The sequence below is a fragment of the Ictidomys tridecemlineatus genome, chromosome 4 (assembly GCF_052094955.1).
Source record: "Ictidomys tridecemlineatus isolate mIctTri1 chromosome 4, mIctTri1.hap1, whole genome shotgun sequence".
In the NCBI taxonomy this organism is placed as follows: Eukaryota; Metazoa; Chordata; class Mammalia; order Rodentia; family Sciuridae; genus Ictidomys; species Ictidomys tridecemlineatus.
The window spans coordinates 62814995-62839439 of record NC_135480.1 but is presented as its reverse complement, the minus strand read 5'-3'; the positions used below and the strand labels follow the sequence as shown (position 1 = coordinate 62839439).

General features: G+C 36.5%; 1 protein-coding gene across 3 annotated transcripts in view; it reads right to left on the bottom strand.

Annotated features, from left to right (window-relative positions):
• Positions 1-824: 824 nt before the first annotated feature.
• Pold3 (DNA polymerase delta 3, accessory subunit) overlaps positions 825-24445 on the bottom strand; it is a 40485-nt gene continuing 16864 nt past the window's right edge. For 2 of the 3 annotated variants that reach the window (XM_021725090.3, XM_040284935.2), the window contains exons 6-12: positions 22180-22444; positions 20747-20819; positions 15981-16146; positions 13143-13249; positions 8409-8527; positions 6745-6823; positions 825-1563 (exon numbers count right to left, since the gene is read on the bottom strand). In XM_021725090.3, coding sequence (XP_021580765.2) covers positions 1361-1563; positions 6745-6823; positions 8409-8527; positions 13143-13249; positions 15981-16146; positions 20747-20819; positions 22180-22444 — 1012 coding nt within the window. In that variant the 3' untranslated portion in view covers positions 825-1360. The remainder of the gene's footprint in view (positions 1564-6744; positions 6824-8408; positions 8528-13142; positions 13250-15980; positions 16147-20746; positions 20820-22179; positions 22445-24445) is intronic. The other variant, XM_040284937.2, reaches the window with a different exon arrangement.

Genomic DNA, 24445 nt, shown 5'->3' with positions numbered 1-24445 from the left:
CCTAACCTTCAACAGTAGACAGCTGATTGCATCACTTATGACATACACCAGGCTGAGGTGGAAGGAACAGGTCAGCCATCCCTTGTCTGCTATGGGTGAGTCACACCAGAAGTTGAGCCTGGTTTCCCTTCCCCAGAACTCACTGTGCAAGATCACTGCCACACAACCTCAGTCCACTATCTTACTGCCAGCCTAGCCACAGTGGAAACTGCTTGAAAGTTCTATATTGGAGTAGATGATTTTCCATAAGTACAAAAGAAAATGTTTCATTTATCATTTAGACCTACCATTTAGCTTCTTCATCTCTTCTTAAGGAGCCTCTACTATTAGGCAAATAGGAGAGTTAAAAAGAAAGAGGAACAACATCTGTGTATGTGTGTCTTAAATTCTTTAACTTCCTGGCAAACTGCCATTTCTGAACATCCCATTTCCTTGAGAGGGACAAATTCTATGTACGTGTTGTACACTACATGTAGAAGTATTTCTCTTTTGTATCTTCATCTCACTGTATGGGTTCTCCTCTCTAGGTAATGAAAGTGGGAAGGTGGGGGAGCAAGAAACCACAAAGAGCACAGTATTCAGCATACCCCGTGTTAGCAACATGACAACTCCTCTAATATCATCCATGCTGACTCTAAGTAATTTCTGGTGGAGTTGGATACATCATTAAATTTCTATTTGTGCCCTGCCTGAGGCTTTTCCCTAACCACTAATTGCCAGGGAAGGTCTAGAGAGCTTTTGTGAAAGAAGCAGAATGCAAGCAATGTCCTGGGTCTGTAGTCAGGTGTCAGTGTACCATATAATGGAGGAAGGAGATTACAAGATGATTTTTGTTTCAGCTTTTAGTCCAACCAAGATTTAAGATTTACAGAAAACAGCTTTATGAGGCAAGGGGACAGAAATGTGGTAGTGGGGAGAGGAGAACACAGGAAGTAGTAAACACATCCAGTAGAATTCAGGGATAAAAACATCCACACAAGTTCACGGAACACAGAGGAACAAGAAGGAACAATTCCTGAACCCTAAGAGGATCAGGGTACAGGGTGAGTGGGGCACAGTGGGTAATTATGAAACCTGTCAAATTAATTTTGAAGTGAATTGTCCTAGACAGGTCAAAGATTGTGCTTTAAAAATGTCATTAGAAGGTAACAGCTTTTTAAATATCCTTTTGCCTCCTGCTTCCCGATAACTCTTTTGGTTAAAAAACCAGAAATAATATAAACCTCACAGGTTAGAAGCACAGTCTTTTGATACTGGTGAGGTGAGGAGCTAGATGAACTTACATAGTAAGTGAGAGCGTTTATATTTCTTGGTCTTCTCCCTTGACCACTCCAAGTCTTTGACCTGCCAGAAATAGCAGTTATTTCCTCTGAAAGAAGCCAGTAATGGACACTTGTCGGTTGGCTTTGCCCAGAGCAGCAGTCCCTTTTTTGGGGCCCTTTCGTTCCTCTTTTGGCTCTTTTTTCACAGTCATGGCAGGAGGTCTTTGGACACAGGATGTCTTCGTCTTAAGCTCTTCTTCACTATCTGTGCAAGATTCACTCTCGTAAACTTTTTCAGTTACTGGAATAAGGGAAAAAAATGGGGACATGGGTAAATGGAGTAATTTACTAAGAGAATGATATGTCTGCCTCCCACCCCACCCCATCCCTGAAACTGAACCTTTCTCCTATTGGGAGACCATATCTAGCTTCAGGTAGAAAGTATGTGGGCTTCTGAGCTTACATAGCCTCCTAGCAAGGCTAAGAATTAACATTCATCCCTCCTTCCTCGTGCCATTAAATGGGCCTTTATCATTAATTGGGTCCCACTCTAGGCTAGCTAACTACTAGAGCTCTACATTTGAGTCATCTGTCTCAGACACCTACTTATAATACCATGCTTTAACTGGTTCTATCTCTGTTATTCACAGAGCTTGCCTATTCCCACTGCTGGTTTTCCTGGTGTTAAAATTTCTGGCCTACTGAAGCCCCCACTCTGTCTGGTCAGGCTCACTGTCATGGACCCTCCTGGCTAGTTCCATCCTGATGTCATTCACACTCTGTACATCTTAAGCACAGAGAATTGGACATTAATTACTCAACAGTTCAGTTCTTAGTTTTGAGTGACTACAAAATAACCCAAGATTAAATACAAGTCTACATCATTAAGATAACTGTCCCAAGCAAATCCTAGCAGATGAAATACTTAGTAGTTTAAAGAAAGGGCAATAACAAAATGAGAAGCAAAGTTACTAGTTTTCTTCCTTCCAATCAGTTGAAGGCATAAGTTGTTCTGCCACTAAAACTCTGCAAATCCTTCTCCAGGGAAACTTGGAAAAGAACTACACCAGTGAGTAGTCACTCACTGTAAGCAAATCCTAAAGGGCTCAGGCAGAAACAGTGGTTTCTAACCATGATGTCACAGAACTGATGAGGATCTCTTCACTACTACTGTATTACATACACCAACCACAAGTCAAAGTACAATGCCACCTTTCTGCAACTTTAGAGAGCTGTAGCATCAATGCCATCTAAATTCTTTTTCAGCCTTTCTGGTTGCAGCAGGTGGTGGAAAACATCTTTTCTCAGATGAAGAGAGTATCTTAATATGTATAATAAATGCTCAAAGTATCAAAGTGTAAGGTATATTCCCCATTAAAGAACATAACAGTTTTGAACTCTTAAATTATTAATAATTCTTTCTAATATATTAGTTAACTTGTTCTAAAAGGCATAGTCTTTGGAATCTAATATATCTGTTTTCTAATACCTAGTCTGTTACTTATATACTCTCAAACTTTAACATTAAAATCATCTGGTATGCTTGTTAAAACATAATACTGGGGGCTAGGGGTGTGGCTCAGTGGTAGAGTACTTGCCTAGCATGTGAGAGGCACTGGGTTTGATTCTCAGCACTACATAAAAATAAATGAATAAAATAAAGGTCCATCAATATCTTAAACACACACACACACACACACACACACACACAAAACACCACATTACTGGATTCTATCTCCAAAGTTTTAGATTTAGTGGGTATGGGACAGGAACTGAGAACTTGCTTTTTTAACATGTTCCCAGATGACTCTGATGTTGCAGGTCTGGGGATGTTATTTTGTCATTGTCCTCCCCATCCCTGTTAAAATGGGGATAACACTGTACCTCAGGATATACAGATAAGCCTAACAGTCTTTGGCAAGTACTCTTTAGTGCTACTTTTTTCCTGCACAATAGACTGTGCTAAAGGTCAAATGACTACTACCACTATAGCATTCCTTCACACTATCCATCTAATTCCATTAGGGTTGCATCATTAACAATCCTCTCCCTAAGAGTTCCTATATTTCTTTACTTTCAAGAGCCTAGAGCTTGCTTTGATGACTCCTACCAACTTAAATGCTAAGAAATTTATATATATGTGTATACATATACACAAACAGATACATATTTAAAGAATATCAAGTGTGTGTTTGGTTTTTTGGTACCAGAGATTGAACCGAGAGGCACTTTACCACTGAGCCATATTCCCTCTTCACCCCTGACCTTTTTTAAAATATTTATTTTTTAGTTGTAGTTGGACACAATACCTTTATTTATTTTTATGTGTTGCTGAGGATCAAACCCAGAGCCTTGCACATGCTGAGCCGCAACCCCAGCCCCATTTTTTTAAAATTTTATTTTGAGACACTAAATTGCTGAGGCTGGCTTTGAACTTGTGATATTCCTGCCTCAGCCTCCTGAGGGATTACAGGTGTGTGCACCACCATGCCTAGAATATCAAGTGTTTCTGAAGGCCTTGCTACTCAAATTGTGCTCCCCAGACTAGAGACATCAGAATTATTAGAAATGAAGAATCTTAGGTCCTACTCCTGGCCTACTGAACCAGAATTTCAATTTTAGCAAGATCTTTAACTAATGCATGTAGTCAGTAAAGTTTGAGAAATCTTTCAGTCTTTTTGAGAAAATACTTAGGGAATTTCCATGGACTACCTAATAGAAAGCAGGATCCCAGAACACCAACCCCATCTCACATGCATCTTCAAAAGCATTATGTAACTGGCTTAACGGGACAAAATTATGAGCTGTGATTTATTCGATATTTTAAATTAGCAAAGTCTGAAGAGCCATCTATAAAAAAGAAACCTCCATTGGGGCTGGGGATGTGGCTCGAGCGGTGGCGCGCTCGCCTGGCATGCGTGCGGCCCGGGTTCGATCCTCAGCACCACATACAAAGATGTTGTGTCCGCCGAGAACTAAAATATAAATATTAAAATTCTCTCTCTCTCTCCCTTTAAAAAAATAAAAAATAAAAAAAAATAAAAAATAAACCATTACTAATAGTTGGTGTATAAGCCTTTGCTACTTCATAAACTATATTCTGTATTCAAATGGCAGCATGTCTGAAATATTATACTTCAGCATCAATTAGTTTTTTATTTTACAACTTCTTAATGAAGCCACTGGCTGCCTCATTGCCAATTTTGTGTAATACATTGCTTAGGGGAGTTAAAAAATAGCCAGGGAAGCACTGACAAAATTTCATAAGCAGCACACTCATACACCTTAAAAGCTAAAATGCATGTTTCTATGTTCAAAGTTGTAGCCACTTAAAACTACAGGACAAAGGAGATTTGGACTTAAAAATCCCAAGTTTTTAGCTAAACATGCTATCTTTCTCAGCTTCCATTAACAAAATATCTGGGTTTTTGGTTATTACCAAATATCTTGTAAATAACCAAATATCTTTGGCTATTACCAGATATCTTTTCCATTTAACTACTTGGCTCTTAGAAATCCACCCATGTCAGAGAGGAAAGCAGAACTCCTTTGTTGGTAACCAGAGCCAAAATTCATTAGGTTGAGTTTGGATTAAAAACCTTACCAAAACAGTGCAATGTTACCACAGTTTTCACTCTTGCATCCAAGGCTCTTAATAGTCCTATCTGAAGACAGAAGTGCAAAAAAGTCCACATCCCACATCTGGTCAAACTTAAGTACTGTGTCTTGCACAAAACAATAAGTAATTAGCCACAATTTCCTAATGAATTGTCATAAAGATATCTTTAACTTTTTTTTTTTGGTGGGGCTCGAGGAGGAAAAATCTGGCACTGGTGCTTTTGTTCTCTTTGAACTAAAAGAGGGAGGGGAAAAAAAACTAAGAAATTCAATTGTACATACATTTATTACCACCAATGGCCAAACCATTGTCTTGAAAATGAACTATATTAGAATACTGAAACCAAAAAACCAAACCAAAACAACAACAAAAAGAAATAAAATAAACACCCACTCAAAGAATCCATAGACTTGTCAAAGAAATCCGGCATGAAAAACAGAATAAGTTATAATCCATTTATAATGTGTCAATGTATATAATAATGTATCAAAATGCATTCTACTGTCATGTATAACTAATTAGAACAAATTAAAAAATTTTAAAAAAAGAAATTTGGCATGAAAAGAGAATTCATAATGTAAGGAATTGTATTACCTAATCACATGCTACCATCAAAATGGCAGGGGCTGGACTGGGGCTGTAGCTCAGTGGCAGAGTATTTGTGTGAGGCACTGGGTTAGATCCTCAGTACCACATTTGAAAAAATAAATAATAATAAAAAAATAAATAATAATAATAAAAAAATAAATAATAATGCCCATTTACAACTAAGAAAATATCTTAAAATATGGCAGGGGCTTTTTACGAGGAATGAGAAGTGGTAATTAATGGGATGGGGCACACAACAGACAGATGTTTTCACAAGTTTTAATAACCACATTGCCTAGAAGTTGATTCTTCAAAGCTGATCGAACTTTTTAAGACAGAAATTTGAACTAGAAAAGGAAATCAAGGGGAAAAAACCCCTCTAGAAGATCCAAGATGTGGCTAGTGCCACAAGAGAAAGAAGTAATTATTATGGGTGCTCCAACCAACAAGAGGTTTATAAACCTAAATCTAAAACTCTTTCCAGACACAAAAGCACAGTATTGGGATCTGAGCATCTCATTGGGCCTCAAGTGCTAAATCCTAAATGCCTCACAGAAGTCTGGTCTGACTGTGGAAAGGGCAGAAGCAGCATTTTGCTTCTGAAGAATCAGCTAATGACTCAAAACTTGAATTCTAATTCCCTTCTGGGCCTTCATAACAAGCACATGCTTTTACCTAACATGGCTTACAAAGAGAAACAAAGGAAGCAATCTGGATGAGTCATACTCTTCTAAGAGCAAACGGGACCAAACACCAAAGACTCTTCATTCTCTCTTCAGAGTTTAATCATCTGTAGGTGCTTTTTTCCCCACTGTTCAAATTCAAGAAACAATCATTCTAAAACAACAAATGTTTCTCGATGTCCATGACAATATCTTAACTTTGTATTGTGATTTCCATCTTGAGAGTCTTTAAAGATAATTAATTACCTCACCTGAATCTTCATAACAACCCACATTCAGGCAAAGTATGTACCTGCCCTCTATTCTACAGATCAAATAACTCCTCATCAGAAATAACAAGACCTTTAGACAAGATCTCAGCACTTATTTTTACGATGTATGGCCCCAATAAGAAGAACCTGGGTGTTTTGACTATAGTGGCAGCATCTCTATACTTTACGACTTAATGTGTGGGCTACAGACAAGCAACATCAGCACCACTTGGGGGTGAGTTATATACACATTCTGAGATGTACTGCTCTACATAGGATTATGGTACATCTCTGTGGTGAATAACTTTCTCTCTGGATTTGGAGCCCCAAATTTGTCTTACCTATGCAGCCTTCCTCATCCAAAAATGTTTTAGATTTCAGTACACGTTTTCGTTTTCTTTTGTTTTCTCCACTTGAACTCTAAAAGATCAGAGGAAGATCAGAGGATACAATGTTAAGTTGACAATGAAGCTGTAGAGAAAAACAATGAAAGCTTTTTAATCTATAACTACCACTGCCCAGTATTCCATTATGATTTAAAAAGTTGAAAGAGGACCAACCCTACCACACAGATAAGTTAGATATACTGTATGTACACATTTGATGTTTCAGTGACGATGAGAAGGAAAGTAGCATGCTGAGGAAAGAACTGTATTCATTCTGCCAATAAGTTTTTGTGGTGTAGTATGGGCACCATGATTAAAAAGACAAATTAGATAAGGATGTTAGTGGAAAACAGAGTCAAGAAGAGAGACCATTGCAATAAACTGTGTAAAAGCTTTAATGGGGGCAGATATTAGAGAAGCACACAGCAATGGCCCTTAAATCCCTTACCAGGGATTTCTTAGTAAATGCCCAGGCCATAGACACTTGCCATGGTCAGCCTTGGCATTTCAATTGCATTACACCCACCAAGTTTAGACTGAAACAGGTATTACTAATATTATTTTCCTCTTAACTCCATGGGTCTCTTTCATTCCCTCTTCCCTTCAGCTAAAGACAAAATCAGTGCAAGATTTAAATAAGTCTTAACACAATAAATTAAGGACAATATCACAAAGAAAAAAAACCTTGTCAGTGCCCATTCTCAACACTTCACTACCTACACTGATAGAGGCACACATAGTTGAAGAGCATTCAAAACTGTATTTCCCCACTTGTTCTCATCCAGTTCTTTTCTTGAAGAACTTTACCAAACCAACAAATGTTCATCATGAGTCCTTTGTTCCCTTCTATCTTTCACACTTTGCTCTGATGCAGGCATTACCTCTTTCTTTCCCTGCTTTTTGTGGTACTGGGGATTGAACCCAAGGATGCTGTACCACTGAGTTACCTCTCCAGACATTTTTATTTTTTTTTTTTGAGACAGGATCTCACTAAATTATAGCAGGACTTCTTTTTGCACAATTCCAACAGCAGCTGCACATCACAGCAGCCCTTGTACTAAAGGTCATGGAAAACAAAACCGCTCCCCAAATCCATCTCTAACCTCCCCACGACTGACCCTCAATAAATCTCCCTAGGCTAGGGATATAGCTCAGGGCTGGAGTACTTGTCTAACATGTGCAAAGCCCTGGGTTCAAGCCTCAGTGCCACAAAAGTAAAATAAAACAAAATAAAAGCTCCCTTCTAGCTGGGCACAGTGGTGCACGCCTGTAATCCCAGCGGCCTGAGAGGCAGAATCAGGAGGATCCCCAGTTCAAAGCCATTTAGTGAGGCGCTAAGCAACTAAGTGAGACCTTGTCTCTCAATAAAATACAAAATAGGGCTGGGGATGTGGCTCATTGGTCAAGTGCCTCTGAGTTCAATCCCCGGTAACAAAAAAAACCTTCCATTTAGTGAGAAGAGAGGGAATACCCATTCTGGTCAATCTGTAGGGGAGCAAAATAAGAACCATGTACTGGCATTTGTGATTTTTACAGCAAGAGAAATGACTCAGAATAGTAACTGTAGATCCTTGGGCAATCAAGGATACATGGAAAGGAAGCCTCCCAGTGAAGTTTACCTTGACAGAAGGAGGCTCAGGCTCAGGCTCAGACTTCCGCACGGGATCAGGAGGTGGAGATACAGGAGGAGGTGGGGACGGTGACTTAGCTTCATAAGGCCCAGGAGAGTCTGGGAAGACTGAAATAATGGAACAAGCTTAGATAAGAGAACTATAAGCTCAGGCTGGTAGAACTTCTCCACTGGTATCTCTATGTCCAGCAAAGAGGATTTTGCAAACAGTAATTGAGGCCAACCAAGCACTTTGCAGTTATGAACTTATCTTTAAAATATACATTAATTTTGTACAACTAAAATCAAAGAATCAAAAATTATTAGTGCTAGAAGTACCTTAGAAGTCATTTTAGTTAAATACTTTATTTTACAACTTGGTCAGGGCATGAAGTTGATTTATACATATGAACTGATCACCTTCCATCTTTCATATATTTTACTTTACCCTCACAACCACCCTAAGAGACAGATACTATTTGCATATTACAACTGAGTAAAAAGAGGTTCAGAGAGATTCCTTCACTTGGCAAAGTCACATAGCTTGTAACTGAGACCAGAAGTTTTAAACCCAAGTCGGTCTGGTTGCACAGCTTTCCTAAGCCAACTATCCATGCAACCTAATGATTCATGACCAGACATTTTTTCTTTAGATCAAGTAAGTGTGAATAATCCTCAGATTACACCAAATGCACCATGCCAGTCTTTGTGATCTGAGGATTATTTGCAATCTTCTGAGGTGTTTGTAAGACTGAAAATTTCCTGCCCATGGTAAGAGCATGAACTTTGGGGGACAGATCATCTTTGAAATAAAAACTCAGTATTTTGCATGGGAACTATTTCCAGGCTTGTTCTGTTATACTGAGAGTGAAGAAAAGAACACTTTTAGGATAGAAATGATGTTATGGAAGTGGTATCATCTAAGAGTGCACCAAAGAGAACCCATCATTTCTCAACATTTGCAGAAACAGTGGTCCCAGCACAAGGCCCTATTAGAAGAAAAATGAAAATCCTCAGCTGACCTATTGCTTAATCACCACAAAGAAACTGCTGGTCAGGGGATTGGGTAGCTGCTTAGCCTCACCTGCTCCCTAAACTTCCTGGCTGCATTCAAACTCTTAGCACAAGTCTTGGATCTAAAATTCTCCCAACTGATTAGGTCAGCATTAAAAATTATGACAGTAGAGGGTTCAAGGCCAAATGACCTAAAGAGGTAAAGCAGAACAAGGGCCAGAATGAAACAATAAATTACACACTTCAAGTATGAAATGGGCCCCAAAACTTTATAAGTGCTGGGAAACAAAAGACAGGACATAAAGGCAAAGAGGTCCAGCTATTAACCCAGCTCAGGGAAATTAGCACATGATGGGAGCCCAAGCTAAAGGAGTGTCACACCCCAAAACCAAGCACCCATTGTGCTAAAGCAATAGCTATTAAGAACCGGGCCATAATGGCAGATGTGTTACAGTGGTCAGAGGAAAGTTTAAGCAGTAAGGAAGCCAAAGAAAAGGAGTTTTGAGTACTCACAGTAATAAATTTACTTATTCTATTTCCAGTTCTGCAACTACTTGACTTATCCAAGGAAAACACTTAATCCCAGTAGCACCAGCTTAGACCCCTCTTACCACACTGCATTGCAGCTGTGTGTTTACCCACAACCACCCTCCAGACTCTGTGCTCCAAAGAGGCAGGGATGCCACAATTCCCCTGGCACCACAGAGCAACATTTTTGTTTTGTTTTGTTTTAATAAAGAAAAATAATAATTTTCTGAACTAAATTTAGGATGAGGTACATCCAGGTTAAGGAAGACTCAGCACAGACTCTTCCTTTAACATGTCCCCAAGAGAAAAATTATAATAAAGGAATGTTGTGATTCCCTCCCTCATAAAAGGGAAGAGAACAGAGGAAGAATCAAGAGTCCTTAATGAAGAAGAAATTTCAACCCATGCCTGGAAGATGGAGAGCAGATGGGAGAAAAGTGACAAGGAACCATCAATTAAATGATTCAGATGATAGAGATTACTATCTATTATAAAACTTCTGAGTTGAAATTATGTTTATCTACTACTTTGTTTAAACTTTAAAAAATATTTTAAGGAAGGGTAGAAAAAAAAACTAAAATTTTCTAGACTTAACAAATGCTAATCATTTTTTCTTATAAAACCCCACATATCTCTACTATGTGTTTTAAACACCTAAGATTTCAAAAACATTTCTTAAAAAAAATTTGCCCAGGGCTGGGGCTGTAGCTCAGCGGCAGAATGCTTGCCTAGTATGCATGAGGCACTGGGTTTGATCCTCAGCACCACATAAAAATAAACAAAAAAATAAAGGCATTCTGTCCATTTACAACTATTAAAAAAAAATTGCCCACATTCATATGCTGGAATAGAATACAATGTCAGTTTGCCTTAGTATTTACCATCAAGTCAAGCTTTCTAACTCAATATATTTTTAGTGACATAAACCTACGGAAGTTGGATGCATCCGTGTATTTTAAATATATTTATAGCAAATCTGCAACTCTTCAGATGAAAGATACTGAAGTAGTAAAACAGAACTTAAGCCAGGAAAGCAACTTTTGTTGGGGCAGAATAAGAACTGTGGTAAAACTAATTTCAGGGATCCAGCAATGGAACCACTTGTTTGTTAAGAGTCCTCTGGCAAAGATGGGTAATTAGAATTCCTGGAAAGCATTCGCTGCTTCCTAGGACCCAAGTTTTTAAAATATCTAGCCTTACCTTAAGAAAGGTATTTTAAAGATGAGGAAACAAGAAATTAAAGAAATGAAGTCATCTGCCTAAAGTCACATAGTTAAGTGGTGCAGGGGAGATTTAAACACAGTCCAACTTCAAAGTCCTTACATTTCCTCCATTCTTGCTGCTTCCCTGCTAACTACTAGCTTAAGATAGCTAACATCATATAATTAGTGCAACAGAAATAAAATGATAATATGTTAGAGGCTGTAAAGATTTAAAATAACACTGGCTTTGAGACAAAGAAATTTAAGAATAAAATGGCAGAGGTTTATAAATTTAGTCAGGGGCCAAAAAGTATCTTGCCAGGGGAAAAAAATTGAGAGCCTCTGCTCTCTGTCATCTGTTACTTTAGATTGCTCACCTCTATCACATTTCTTTACATTCCTTTCCAAACTAAATAGCTCCACCCATATTTCTAATCACCCATGGGTATTATTATTTTTGTGGGCTATGGATCAGAAACTAGGGAGAACATTTCAGAATTATGTAATGATGTTCAATCAACTACAGTAATTCCTTGATTTAAAGCTGACTCTCACTACTACTCGAGTATTTAGTGTTTTGTTTTGTTTTGTTTTCTTCTTCTCTCTTCTCCTTCTCCCAGTGGTGCTAAGGATCGAACCCAGAGCCTCACACCATACTAGGCAAGTGTTCTACCACAGAAGTGACATTTCCAGGCCTAGCTTACCTTTTTTTAAAAAAATATTTTTTTAGTCGTTGATAAAACTTTATTTATTTATATGCAGTGCTGAGAATCGAACCCAATGCCTTACACATGCCAGGCAAGTGCGCTACCACTGAGCCACAACCCCAGCCCCTTAGTTTACCTTTTAAATGTATATTAGGCTGATGGTTTCAAAGCCTTGTCCAGAAACAGAAGCTATAATACTTAATGCTTACCCCTGAATGGCAGGATCTAAATCTATAAGAGTCAAAATGATACTTCTACCCCAGAGATTCAACTTCCTAGGGCTATTTTTTAGATCTGTTCAGTTGTAATACAGTCATCTACATATACAATTTGTTTCTTAACTCACTTATTACTATCCTTTTGTGGGAAACCTCTTTGACAGTAACAGTAGGTTCCTCTTTTGCTTTTTTTTGGGGGGGGGCACTGGGAATTGAATCCAGGGCCTTATGCACGTGAAGCAAGCACTCTACCAACTGAGCTATAACCCCAGTTCCTCGTTATTCTTTAATCCCTTTTAGTATCAATTTATTTGCATTGTGCATGTACTTTTTAGTGATATTGAACTCCTCTGGATTGGATATCCCCCTAGTACCTTAAATGGTTTATGCCAGGAATTCTTGGAGAACTGATCATGGTAGCTTAAGCTTTTCACCACTGGTTTTACAAGCATGACTTTGAAGGTAGCATATCCAGCATATAAATTCAGCCCAGCTATCTTTCTCTTTAGCCTCTCTATGTATACTATCCTCTATATTATGTGGTATGACATCTTGGTTCCTAAGAATACTTGACATTCTTGTAAAAAACATATTAATTTTCCTGGCCAGAATCTTGCTCTTATTCTGTTTGCTTATCTAACATTGCCTATGGTCTAAAACTAGAAGGTCCATAGTGACATTCCCTTTCAACAACATTTTTACCATGATTTTATTTCTATGGTGTGGAACACCAATATCCTTGGTCCCTAGAACATTACAATTCTTAAGATTCACAATAAGGTAGCCAAAGGAATATACCCCCTTAAAAAAAAAAAAAAGAAAGAAAACGTATTAGACAGTATGTACACTAGTAGTACTTATCCTCTTTCCCTTTTTGTTGGTTATTTTGGTGAGTTACCAAAAGATCATGGTTCTGGTCAAAAGGCTAAAGTAGATTTCAAACAAAAATAGATGCTATATTCTCTCAGTGCTAGGAATACTGATCTCATTATAACCCATAATAAATTACTTTTTTAGCTCCTTCAGCATCATAAGAATTGATACTCTTAGTAAAAAAATTAATAGCAATACTCACCTTCATCTTCACTGCTATCAGACTGAGGAAGTTTGATTCTTCGCCTCTTTTTCTTCATGATTTCAGTTTCCTTTGTTTCATCATCACATAAATCTACTCTCTTCCCCCTGTTGCCATCAGGAATAAATTAAGCATGTTACAAACAGCAAAAATGTAAGTATTTACATGCTCCTATGAATCTCACTTTATAACTCATGGTCTTAATTGCCAGAGGATAGAAAAGAATAATCAAAGTATACCAAGAAAGATTCTTTTTAAGGATATACTGTCAACCAACCATAGCTAGGTCACTTCAGAAGGTGACCAGAATAAAAATTTCTCTAGCTCTCTGTAGACCACTGGCAACTGCAACCAGGTTATCAAGAATTTTTCTCAATGCTTTCTTACTTTCCCAATTGGCCTGTTAGTCATTTGACACTAATTAAATAAGCAACTATTACCTATATATAAGGCTCTTTGCTAAACACAGAGGATGCAAAGATCAGGAAGAAAAGACTGTTCTCAAGAAGCTCTGGCTGACATGACCAGCTATATAATACAATATAATAAATTTTAATGGAAAAAAAAGATACAAAGCATTACTATTACTTGAAAACTTTAAAATCTAAGTAAAAGTTCATCAGAAAAGAGAAATATTTTAAAGGGAAAAACCAATAGGAACAAAGACATGACATAAGGCCATAAGGTGATTCTTATGAATAATAAAAAAAAACCTAGACTTCATCTTGATATTATTTAGCTTCTCTGGATATTCCACCAAAATTCATTTAATCAACAAATAATTTATCCAGGGCACATCATGTGTTAGAAATGAATAGGAATTAAGACACATCCTTTGTCATCAAGCACCTTATGTCTTACTTATTTTTAAATATCAACCTTTCTTCTATTTTGAGCTAGAAAGAGAATATACTAAGCTCAAAGTAAGTAAAAGGAAATAATAAAGAGCAGAAATCAATGTGATAGAAAACAAAATTAAAGTGAAAAGTTGTCAGTTGGGGGGTAAAAATAAAGTTAATAAACTTTTTACATGGTTGATTAAAAAAAGAAATGTTTCTCACCAATCAGAAATGTAAAAATGAGGGACCGGGGTTGTGGCTCAGAGGAAGAGCACTCGCCTAGCATGCGTGAGGCATTGGGTTTGATCCTTAGCCCCACAGGAAAATAAAATAAAGGTATTCTGTCCACCTACAACTAAAAAATAAATGTTTTTTTTTAAATAAATGTAAAAATGAATCTTTTTAGTGATAACTACAGATTCCACAGATATTCAAAGAACAAAGCTGTATTATTAACAACTTTATACTAATAAGCTCAACAACTTAGAATTCATTTAAAATTACAACTTACTCAAAAGTGATCCAAGAAAAACTAGAAAGTTTTAATAACTCTATTTTAAAAAAATCAAATTCATAATTTCAAAAAACCTCCTATGAAGAAAATCCAAGCCTAGATTCACTGATGAACTTTATCAAACATTTAAGAAACAAATATATCTATCCAAATTCCTTTGGAAAACAAAGAAACTCCTCTCAACTAATTTTGTAAAGTTAGCACAACCTTGACACTAAAATTTGGCAAAAACATTACCAGAAAAGAACTGACCTACAGTTCCCATAAAAAGAGAGGAAAAAAATCCTTAGTGTATATTAATAAATCCAACCCAGCAAAATATAAAAATAATACATCACAACCAAGTGAAGTTTATCCCAAGAATGCAAGATTGGTTTAACAGTTTAAAAATTAATCAGTATAATTTACCACAGTAGCAGAAATACCATAAGCATCTCAATAAATGCAGAAAAAATTATCTATTAAAATTCAACAGCCAAGCTGGGGTTATAGTTCAGTGGTAGAGCACTTGCCTCACATGCGTGAGGCACACACTGGGTTCAATTCTCAGTGTCACATAAAAATAAATAAAGATCTTGTAAAACAAACAAAAAAACAACATTCAACATCTATTCATGATCAAATCTCTAAGCTTAGAAAAAAAACTCAACCTGGTAAAGGGCATCTACTAAAAATCTACACTTAGTATCACGTTTAGTAATGAAATACTGAATGCATTCCTGGCAATAACCACCAACAGTAAGTATTATACCCACAGTTTGGGACATTTTAATCCATATGTATCACATGTTCCTAGGAGGCAAGGTCTACTAGACAGAGCCTTAACCCTCTGAAACAGCACCATTTTGTTGATGTTTTCTACTAAAGTTACCCCAACTTTGCCACAAAAGTCAGGTCTTTGTGGGCCTATCAGTGCTGACAGTGTCCTTTAGAATTTCTTTCAACAGACTAATTCCTACCAACTATGAGGTAGTGTCTCAAATTCCTGGATCCATTTTTAACAGCTTGTGTGCTTTTTATTTTCTTTTCTAATTACATTTTACCACTTGAAAAATAAACTCATTGATATAAAAAGAAAACAAAGAACTTTTTCTCTTAAATTTGACTGGAAACAGTAACCTTTCATTTGGCAGCTTGAAGTAAAACACATATGCACACGCACATACTCACACACACTTTTAGGTACTTATGCCATGTCCACATGTTTAAAATTAAGTAAGGAGAAAAAGGATTATCAATTTAGATCAATGAAGCAAAAATGAGACTTTGGGCCCTAAATCACCCAAATTGTCTTGATTTCACAGGACTATTTCACTAGATAAGCTACTAAGCTTCTCTCTCCATTTTGGTTGTGTGGTTGTATCCCTAAGGCATTAAGAAGGATTTACTACTACTCAACTGAAAAGTGTCCTCTGTCAATAAGCCCAAATAGACCTCTCACCCCCAGTAGACACTCTTCCCTCACAAGCGACAAAATTTTCCTACCATTTTTTTTCCTTCTGCTGCATCTTAACAGGCTCTGCTTTTTTGCTGGATTTCTTCAGGTCTGCAGGAGTTGCCAGTTTTGGTTCAGTGACAGGCACTTGAGGTTGCTCCACTATTTTTTCTTCTTTCACAGCTTGTTCTGAATCCAAATTGACTTTAAGTTTATCTACAAATAAAGTATAGCTGACGATACATAACCCCATGGTGCAATATTAATCCATCATTCTTTTGACAGTCCACTATGCGCCAGGTAACATATTAGCAGCGAGGCTAAAAGGATAAAAAATAATCTCTCTCCTAACAGATTCCATAGTCTATTCAGAAAATATTTCTCCTTTTTGATGACTACTCTAGCTATAACTGTTTTCATTTCTGCCTCCCACTAATCTCTCATCATATCACAGCCCCCAGGCCAAATGATAGTAAAAGCAAGGCTTAGAAACACAACTTTGTGAGGTATCATCTTTCTATTTTTTTAGATAAGGAAAACTAAGAATCACAGGAATTAAAAGATACCTCCCAAGAATATATAGTTTACAAATAACATCAACAGAATTTGTAGCAAGACCTTTCTATCATATTCAACCTTTTAATACCAGGCTATCTTATTATCTTATATCATTTTAATGATAAAATTGAAAGACATATTTTAGTTCAAATCCTCTTTCCTCCTGAGCAAGTTATTTTATCTAAAAGTCATTTTTCTCTGTAAAAATTGGGATAATAGATACAAGATTTTCATAAGGCTTCAAAAAATGCATTATAAGAAGTTAAATGACTTACCCAAGGAACACTGATAGAAAAAGTAAAAGTGAAGATAAGGACCTGGTTTAACTCCTCAAAATTCTGGTCTCTTTCCTACACCAAACTAAAGAACACGAAAACAACTACTGTGCAACGCAGAAGACTAAGAAATGCAAACAGGGTGGGCCTAGTCATCTGAGAAACTATAGAAGCATATAATCTTGGTTTCAAGCTGAACTCAGGAATAGCTTTCTGCCAGCAAGGTCACAAAATACAACTAGAAAGCTGTAAACCAGCCGGAGACTCCTCAAAAAGGTTTGGTTGCAAATTTTATCATAGTTTAAATCATCTATTGAGTAGGAAAAATAGAACAAAACAAAACAAAACACTGACATTGTAGTTTTGGCTGTTATGCACAGCTTAGAATAATGATTTTTTTTTAAAGAGAGAGAGAGAATTTTTTAATATTTATTTTTTAGTTATTGGTGGACACAACATCTTTGTATGTGGTGCTGAGGATCGAACCTGGACCACACGCATGCCAGGCGAGCGTGCTACCACTTGAGCCACGTTCCCAGCCCCACAGTAATGATTTTTTATGTCATGTATATTACTTGAAAGTGTAAGGGATAGATTTGAATGTAAAATGCAATCCATTTATACTTTTGAAAACTTGAATGAGAAACCTGAATGGTGGAATCCATCAGCCAATGGTGAGACATTTGCTTGCATTTTCAATACTGTTGTTCTCAAGTACCAGTGCTTTTCAAACTTTCCATCAGAATATCCCAAACTGAACAGGAGAATAAATATGTTGCAAATGATAGAATACCATTCCTTTTTATAGCCAAATAATATTTCACTGTTCGGATATACCACATTTTGTTTATCCATTCATCTAATGATAAATGATTTTTGGATTGTTGCCACTTTTTGGTTATCATGAAAAATGCTGCTATGGACATTTTGTACACGTTTTTGTGTAGGAATACTGTTTTAATTCACCTGATACCTAGGAATGGAATTACTGGGTAACTCTGGTTTCATTTTTTAAAGTATTGACAAGCCATTTTCCAAAGTGAGTACATTATTTTACACTCTCCACAGCAACGTATGAGGGTTCAAATTCTCCACATCCTTGCTAACACTTGCTATCATCCAGCATTAAGTTTAAATAGTTCAAGTCCCCACAATAAACTCTCTTCATCCAACTCTAGAGCTCATTTTCATTGCAATGATCTTGTCATGTGTCAAATGCAATTAAAAAATCATAATTTTACCCTGAACATTCAGCCTTTAAGAACATCTGTTAAATAAATCAACTTTGTAAGTGATTCTTTTATTAGGTGAATAATTTTCTTACTTTGTCCAGGTTTTCCCTCTTCCTCTATTACATGTTATCATAACATCTGTCTAGCAATTACACTGATTATTTTATTTTTTTCATATATTTCTCTTTCCCATTTGTGTGTCTTCTCCTAGTAAAACATTACAGCCAAGGGCCTTTTGTCTTTTGTTTAACATTGTACCACCAGTACACACAGTAGGTGCTCAATCAATATTTGTTAAATAAACACATGAATAAATAAGTCTATTTTTATGTACAGTTTGGTATTTTTTTCGAAACAAGCAAATATTCAAGTATCTTATGTATTTTTAAAATACTAATTTAAAAAAATCACTGTTTCTTAAGGTTACAAACATAAAACCACCACCAACTCCTGGGTCTCATCAAAATTGCCAAGAAACCATAATTTGCTTGGGTATTGGGTAGCCCAGTACAGTGACATCAGCATGATGTGTTTTCACAGAAGCCCTTTGATGCATTGTGCCTGTAATAATACAAATGTTGTTTCTAATAACCTGAAAGTATAACATTTTCTATATGCTTTCAGAACACAAATGTTGTTCTTTGATAGATTTCATGGCAAACAAGACACTATTACCTTAGTCCCTTCCTTGGCTACCAATTTGGCCATCAGAGGTAGGATTTGACTAATTTTCCTTGCATGGGCATGTAACAAAATTTTTCCCTAAAAACTCTTCACAAAACTGAGACTCCAGGGAAGTGTGCCATAATTATTCTGCTGCTCTTGAGTTGTTCCTATCCTAGTATTTTGTCACATATCCTCAGAGGTTGTGTACTTGATATTAGAAGTAAAAAAAAAAAAAAAAAAAAAAAGTGACAATTGATTTTTTTTCCAAAAGAAAGACTTATTATTATTCTAAATATGGGAGAGTTCTGGTTTCCCAAAAACTATGTTTAAATGACCATTACTACTTGGCCTTGTCAAAATCATAATGAGGTCTAATTCATTATTGTGAATACTTAAGTGAATGATCAACAAATATTATGAAAAAATCTTCATCATCACTAGCAATTGGAGAAATGCAAATTAAAACTACACTGTGATGGGCCCAATGGCGCACATCTATAATCCCAGCAGCCTGGGAGGTAGAGGCAGGAGGATCATGATTTCAATGTCAGCCTCAGCAACTTAATGAGACCCTGTCTCAAAATTTTTATATATATATATATAATAAAAAAATATATAATATATATATATATTTGTGTGTGTGTATATATACATATATATTTTTTTAAATAAATAAATACACACACACACATTTCACAAACACATATAACTGGGATGTGGCTCAGTGGTTGAGCATCCCTGGGTTCAATCCTAGTACAAAAAAATAAGTAAAAAAAAAAAAAAAAAAACTACACTGAGATTTCATCTTACTCCAGTCAGACTGGCAATTATCCAGAATATAAGTAACAACACATGTTGGCAAGAATGCTTTCCCTGCTTTTTAAAATTAGTTCTTCTTAGTTATACATGGTAGTAGAATCCATTTTGATAAAATTATACAAGCATGGAATATATCTTATTCTAATTAGGAGACCCATTCATACATTTTTGGTGGGACTGCAAATTGGTGCAACCACTCTGAAAAGCAGTATAGAGATCCCTCAAAAAACTAGGAATGAAAGGACCATTTGACCCAGAGGACTTAAAAATAACATACTACAGTGACCCAGCCACATCAGTGTTTTTAGCAGCACAATTCACAAATAGCTAAGCTATGGAACCAACTTAGATGCCCGTCAACAGATGAATGGGTAAAGAAAGTATGCTATATGTGCACAATGAAATATTATTCAGCCATAAAGAAGAATGAAATTATGACATTTGCTGGCAAGTGGATTAAACTGGAGACTATCATATTAAGTGAAATAGGCAGTATAAAAAAACCAAAGGTTACAAATTTTCACTGATTTGTGGAAGCTAAACAATAATTAAGGGGGGGGGGGAGAGGAAGAGGAGAAATTCAGTAGATTAGACAAAGGGGAACAAAATGAAGGAAGGGGGAATAGGAAAAGGAAAGACAGTAGAATAAATCTAACATAATTTTCCTATGTACACATATGAAAATACCTAAGTGAATCTCACCATCATGCCCACCCACAAGAATGGGGTCCTAATTAGAATAAGATATATTCCATACTTGTATAATTTTATCAAAATGGATTCTACTGTCATGTATAAATAAGAAGAACCAATTAAAAAATAACTAAAGAAAGGCAACAGATTTGCTTTTGAGGCCCTTTGGTACACAGGACTAATTAAAGTCATACAAGCAAAGTGATGGCAATATCAATGACACTGACCTCAACATTATACTGTGTAAACAGGCACGCTCCCTTTTGTTTTGAACATCCATTTTCAAGAGGCTTATAAAGTAAGTATAGCATTCTTGTTTGTCAAGGCAGTAAGTAGAAGTTCAAATAGTAAACTACCCTCCAAGATATCTCAACTGAGCCCAGCTAACCCAGAAAATTCACTTTGGCAGTTCATTACTTTCATCAACATATGATTAGTATATTGCAAATGTATGTAAGGAAGCAGGAGTGCCTGGATAGGCAAAAACTGGATAAGATGGCATTCATCTCAGGTTTAAAATGTTATTTCATTAACATTCACTTATTAGTCAAAGGAAAATAAAAACATGCTTACTCATAGCAGCTTTTCCAAAAAAATTGCTCATCACATTCCCCTTTCCTGGTACTTTGCTGCCTGTTGAAGATGCCTAAAAACATGGAAAAGAAAACACATGATTTTTTTTCTAGTGTTTAGGCTCCTCTTAAAGTAGCATTGTCTTGAACAATCTCTTCAATAACAGAGCACTGGCCAGTGGTACAGACTCTATGTAATCATGTGAAAATGTGTAAGCATTAGATAATAGTATCAAATGTTAATTTCCAAAGCTTTACTTCTCATAGTTCTTATAAAAATTATTATCATCCATGGATATGTTTAGGTTTTTCTTGAGCATATTTTACAACAATTTAGATTAAGAGGATTAAAAAAGATCAGAAGCAATACAGCAAACAAAGAGGGAAACAAAATATTACGTTTTTAATAATCATAAGTAGACTTGAATCCTGGTTCTACTTTTTTTTTTCCACTTTCATTTTATTTGTTTATTTTTATGTGGTGCCAGGGATCGAACCTGATGCCTCATGCATGCTAGGCAAGTGCTCTACCACTGAGCCACAATCCTGGCCCTGGTTCTACATTTAACAGCAGTATAACCTCTACGAAAGTTATAAGTTTAGGCTTTAGTTTTATTACATATAATATAAAAATGCTAAGATCCAAAAAGAATTGATAAGAGGATTTAAGGGCTGGGGTTGTGGCTCAGCAGTACAGCACTCGTCTCACACGAGCGGGACCCTGGGTTTGATCCTCAGCACCACGTAAAAATTAAAAGAGTGAAATAAAGGTATTGTGAATAAATATTTTTTTAAAAAGGAGGATTTAAGCAAAGATCAAACCACTGGCCTACAACAGAACCTCAATAAATGTTTTGTTTCCCTCCACCCCTCTTTTCCTCTCCCAGAGCTAAAGCTTGAAAATGACAGTGATGATAACAATAGTAACAATGCCATACTTTCCTGAATATTTTAAATGGCACCTGATATTTTTATTAAGTCAATACCCAAATAAGTGAGTTTAGGTGACTAATCAATAAAAAACATGAAGAAAAGAGAAAGAAAAGATGCATAAAATAAAAACGTTAACTACACTAGGAAGGTATATATGTCAAAGACCAGAATATAAGATATTCTCAAAATGACACATTGATAATACACTTTGTAATTTTTGAGGCATTTTCACATGCATTATTTCAACGGGCTCTCATAATAATCTTACAGTGTGTATAGGGTAGGCATTACTATTTTATAGAAAGGGAATGCAAGCATCAGTGACAAGTTATCAGCCTAAGAAAAAGGATTTGAGAATACAGTATTACAGGGATCAAAGTGGTAGAAAAATCAGAACTAAATGTCAGAACCTTACATAATTAAACTACCAAGGACACTAGTAATGCTTTCCTGGATAACATTCCACACTGTAATAAAGGTCCATTTTCAAAGAAGACTTACATTTGTTACTTCTTTAGTCTCTATTTTGGTCTCCTTGTTTGTATCTTGGCTTTTAGAAGCAGCTTTGGAGGCAAACATTCCCATAATTCCCTTGGGCTGCTGGGAAGCCTGTTTGGAGGCAGGTGGGCCATGACCATTGGTTGTCAGATCATTACTGGCTTGTGTCTCACTGGATGCCTGAAGATTTGACTGTTCAAAATTGCTAGAAGATGAGGATTCTGTGGGAGCTCTAGGGACCGCAGCTGCACATTGTATGGCACTAAACCTAAAGACAAAATGGTAATATTAAATTGATGCCAGTATCAAAATCTTATTTTCAAACTCTTGTTTCTTTCACATAGTACCTTCTAACCCCTAATATTATAAAACTAGGGAATGTTAGAACTAGAATGGATTTTGGAAAAACTTTTGTACAAAATTTTCATTTAGATAAATAACTGGAGAGAAATAAGTGATCTGTTCTAAGTTATCCATCTAGTTAGTAATAGAGCTAGATTTGGAATCAAATAAGGTATTTGGAATACCTTATTGAATACTCTTGCTTTTTTGAAAAAAAATCCTAATTAAAAAAAATAAGAATATACAAAACAATAATAAAAGATTTAATAATTTTACCATCCTTAGGAAACCAAATGGTTATCCCTTATTTAAGGACCTTCCTCTTATAAGGACAGATACGCAAAAACTATTGACTGAATCAAAATTAAAAGCTCAGTAGGGTGCAGTGGTGCATGCCTGTAATTCCAGCAGCTTGGGAGCTGAGGCAGGAGGATTGCAAGTTCAAAGCCAGCCTCAGCAACAGCGAGGCACTAGGCAACTCAGTGAGACCCTGTCTCTAAATAAAATACAAAATAGGGCTGGGGATGCTGCCCAGTGGTCGAGTGCCCCTGAGTTCAATCTCTAGTACCCAAAAAACAAAATAAAAACTAAAAGCTCTAAATATTAACACATTTCCTGGCAACTCTCCTGGCCAGAGTGGTCATGCTTTAAAACATGGAAGCTAGAAACAGAGTTACTGGCTCTTATAACTTGCGGTCCTTCACAGCCATTTGCTACTAATTTCTTCCTTTTTTTTTTTTGTATTAGTTGCTCAAGACAATACAATGATCTTGACATATCATACATTTGATTCAAACAGGGTATGAATTCTCATTTTTCTAGTGTACATATTGCAGGATCACATTGGTTATACATCCTGTGTATACATACAGCAATCCTAGTGTCAGTTGTATTCTGCTGCCCTCCCTATCCCCCCCATCACTATTCTCCACCCATTCTACTGTGACACTTATCTCTTTTTTTTCTTCCCTTCCCCCTCACACTATCATATATGTATTTTGTGAAACCGTGAGGGTCTCCTTCCGTCTTCCGTGCAATTCCCCTTCTCCCTCCCATTCCCTCCCACCTCTTTTCCTTGTTTCGTGGTAATCTTCTTCTGATGCTCTTCCTTCCTACTCTGTTTTGAGTCACCTCCCTTATATCAGAGAAGACATTCGGCATTTGTTTTTTAGGGATTGGCTAATTTTGCTTAGCATAATCTGCTCTAGTGCCATCCATTTCCCTGCAAATGCCATGATTTTGTTATTTTTTAGTGATGAGTAATGTTCCATTGTGTATAAATGCCACGTTTTTTTAATCCATTCATCTGTTGAAGGCATCTGGATTAGTTCCACAGTCTAGCTATTGAGAATTGTGCTGATATGAACACTGATGTAGCTGTGTCCCTGTAGTATGCTCTTTTTAGGTCTTTTGGGTATAGTCCAAGAAGGGGAATAGCTGGGTCAAATGGTGGTTCCATTCCCAGCTTTCCAAGGAATCTCCATACTGCCCTCCAAATTGGCTGCACCAATTTGCAGTCCCACCAGCAATGTACAAGTATACCTTTTCCCCCACATCCTCGCCAGCACTTATTATTGTTTGACTTCATAATTTAATTTGCATTTCTCTACCAATCAGAGAAATGCAAATTAAAACCACTCTAAGATACCATCTCACTCCAGTAAGAATGGCAGCCATTATGAAGTCAAACATTTGCTACTAATTTCTAATAGTACCAACTAGCAACAGCAGACAAGTATTATGCTGAAGGTCAAGTGAAGGAATATGGTGAATGGTTTGCATGGCTATTAAAAGAAATATTCATCTCTTATTCTCTAAATTGTAGGTATGCCTACTTCACACAAATATATAATGTAATGTTACACATTGTGAATGGGTAACTGATTCAGTTTTCACAAAGGGCTCTACATAAAGCAAAGTTCTTCAA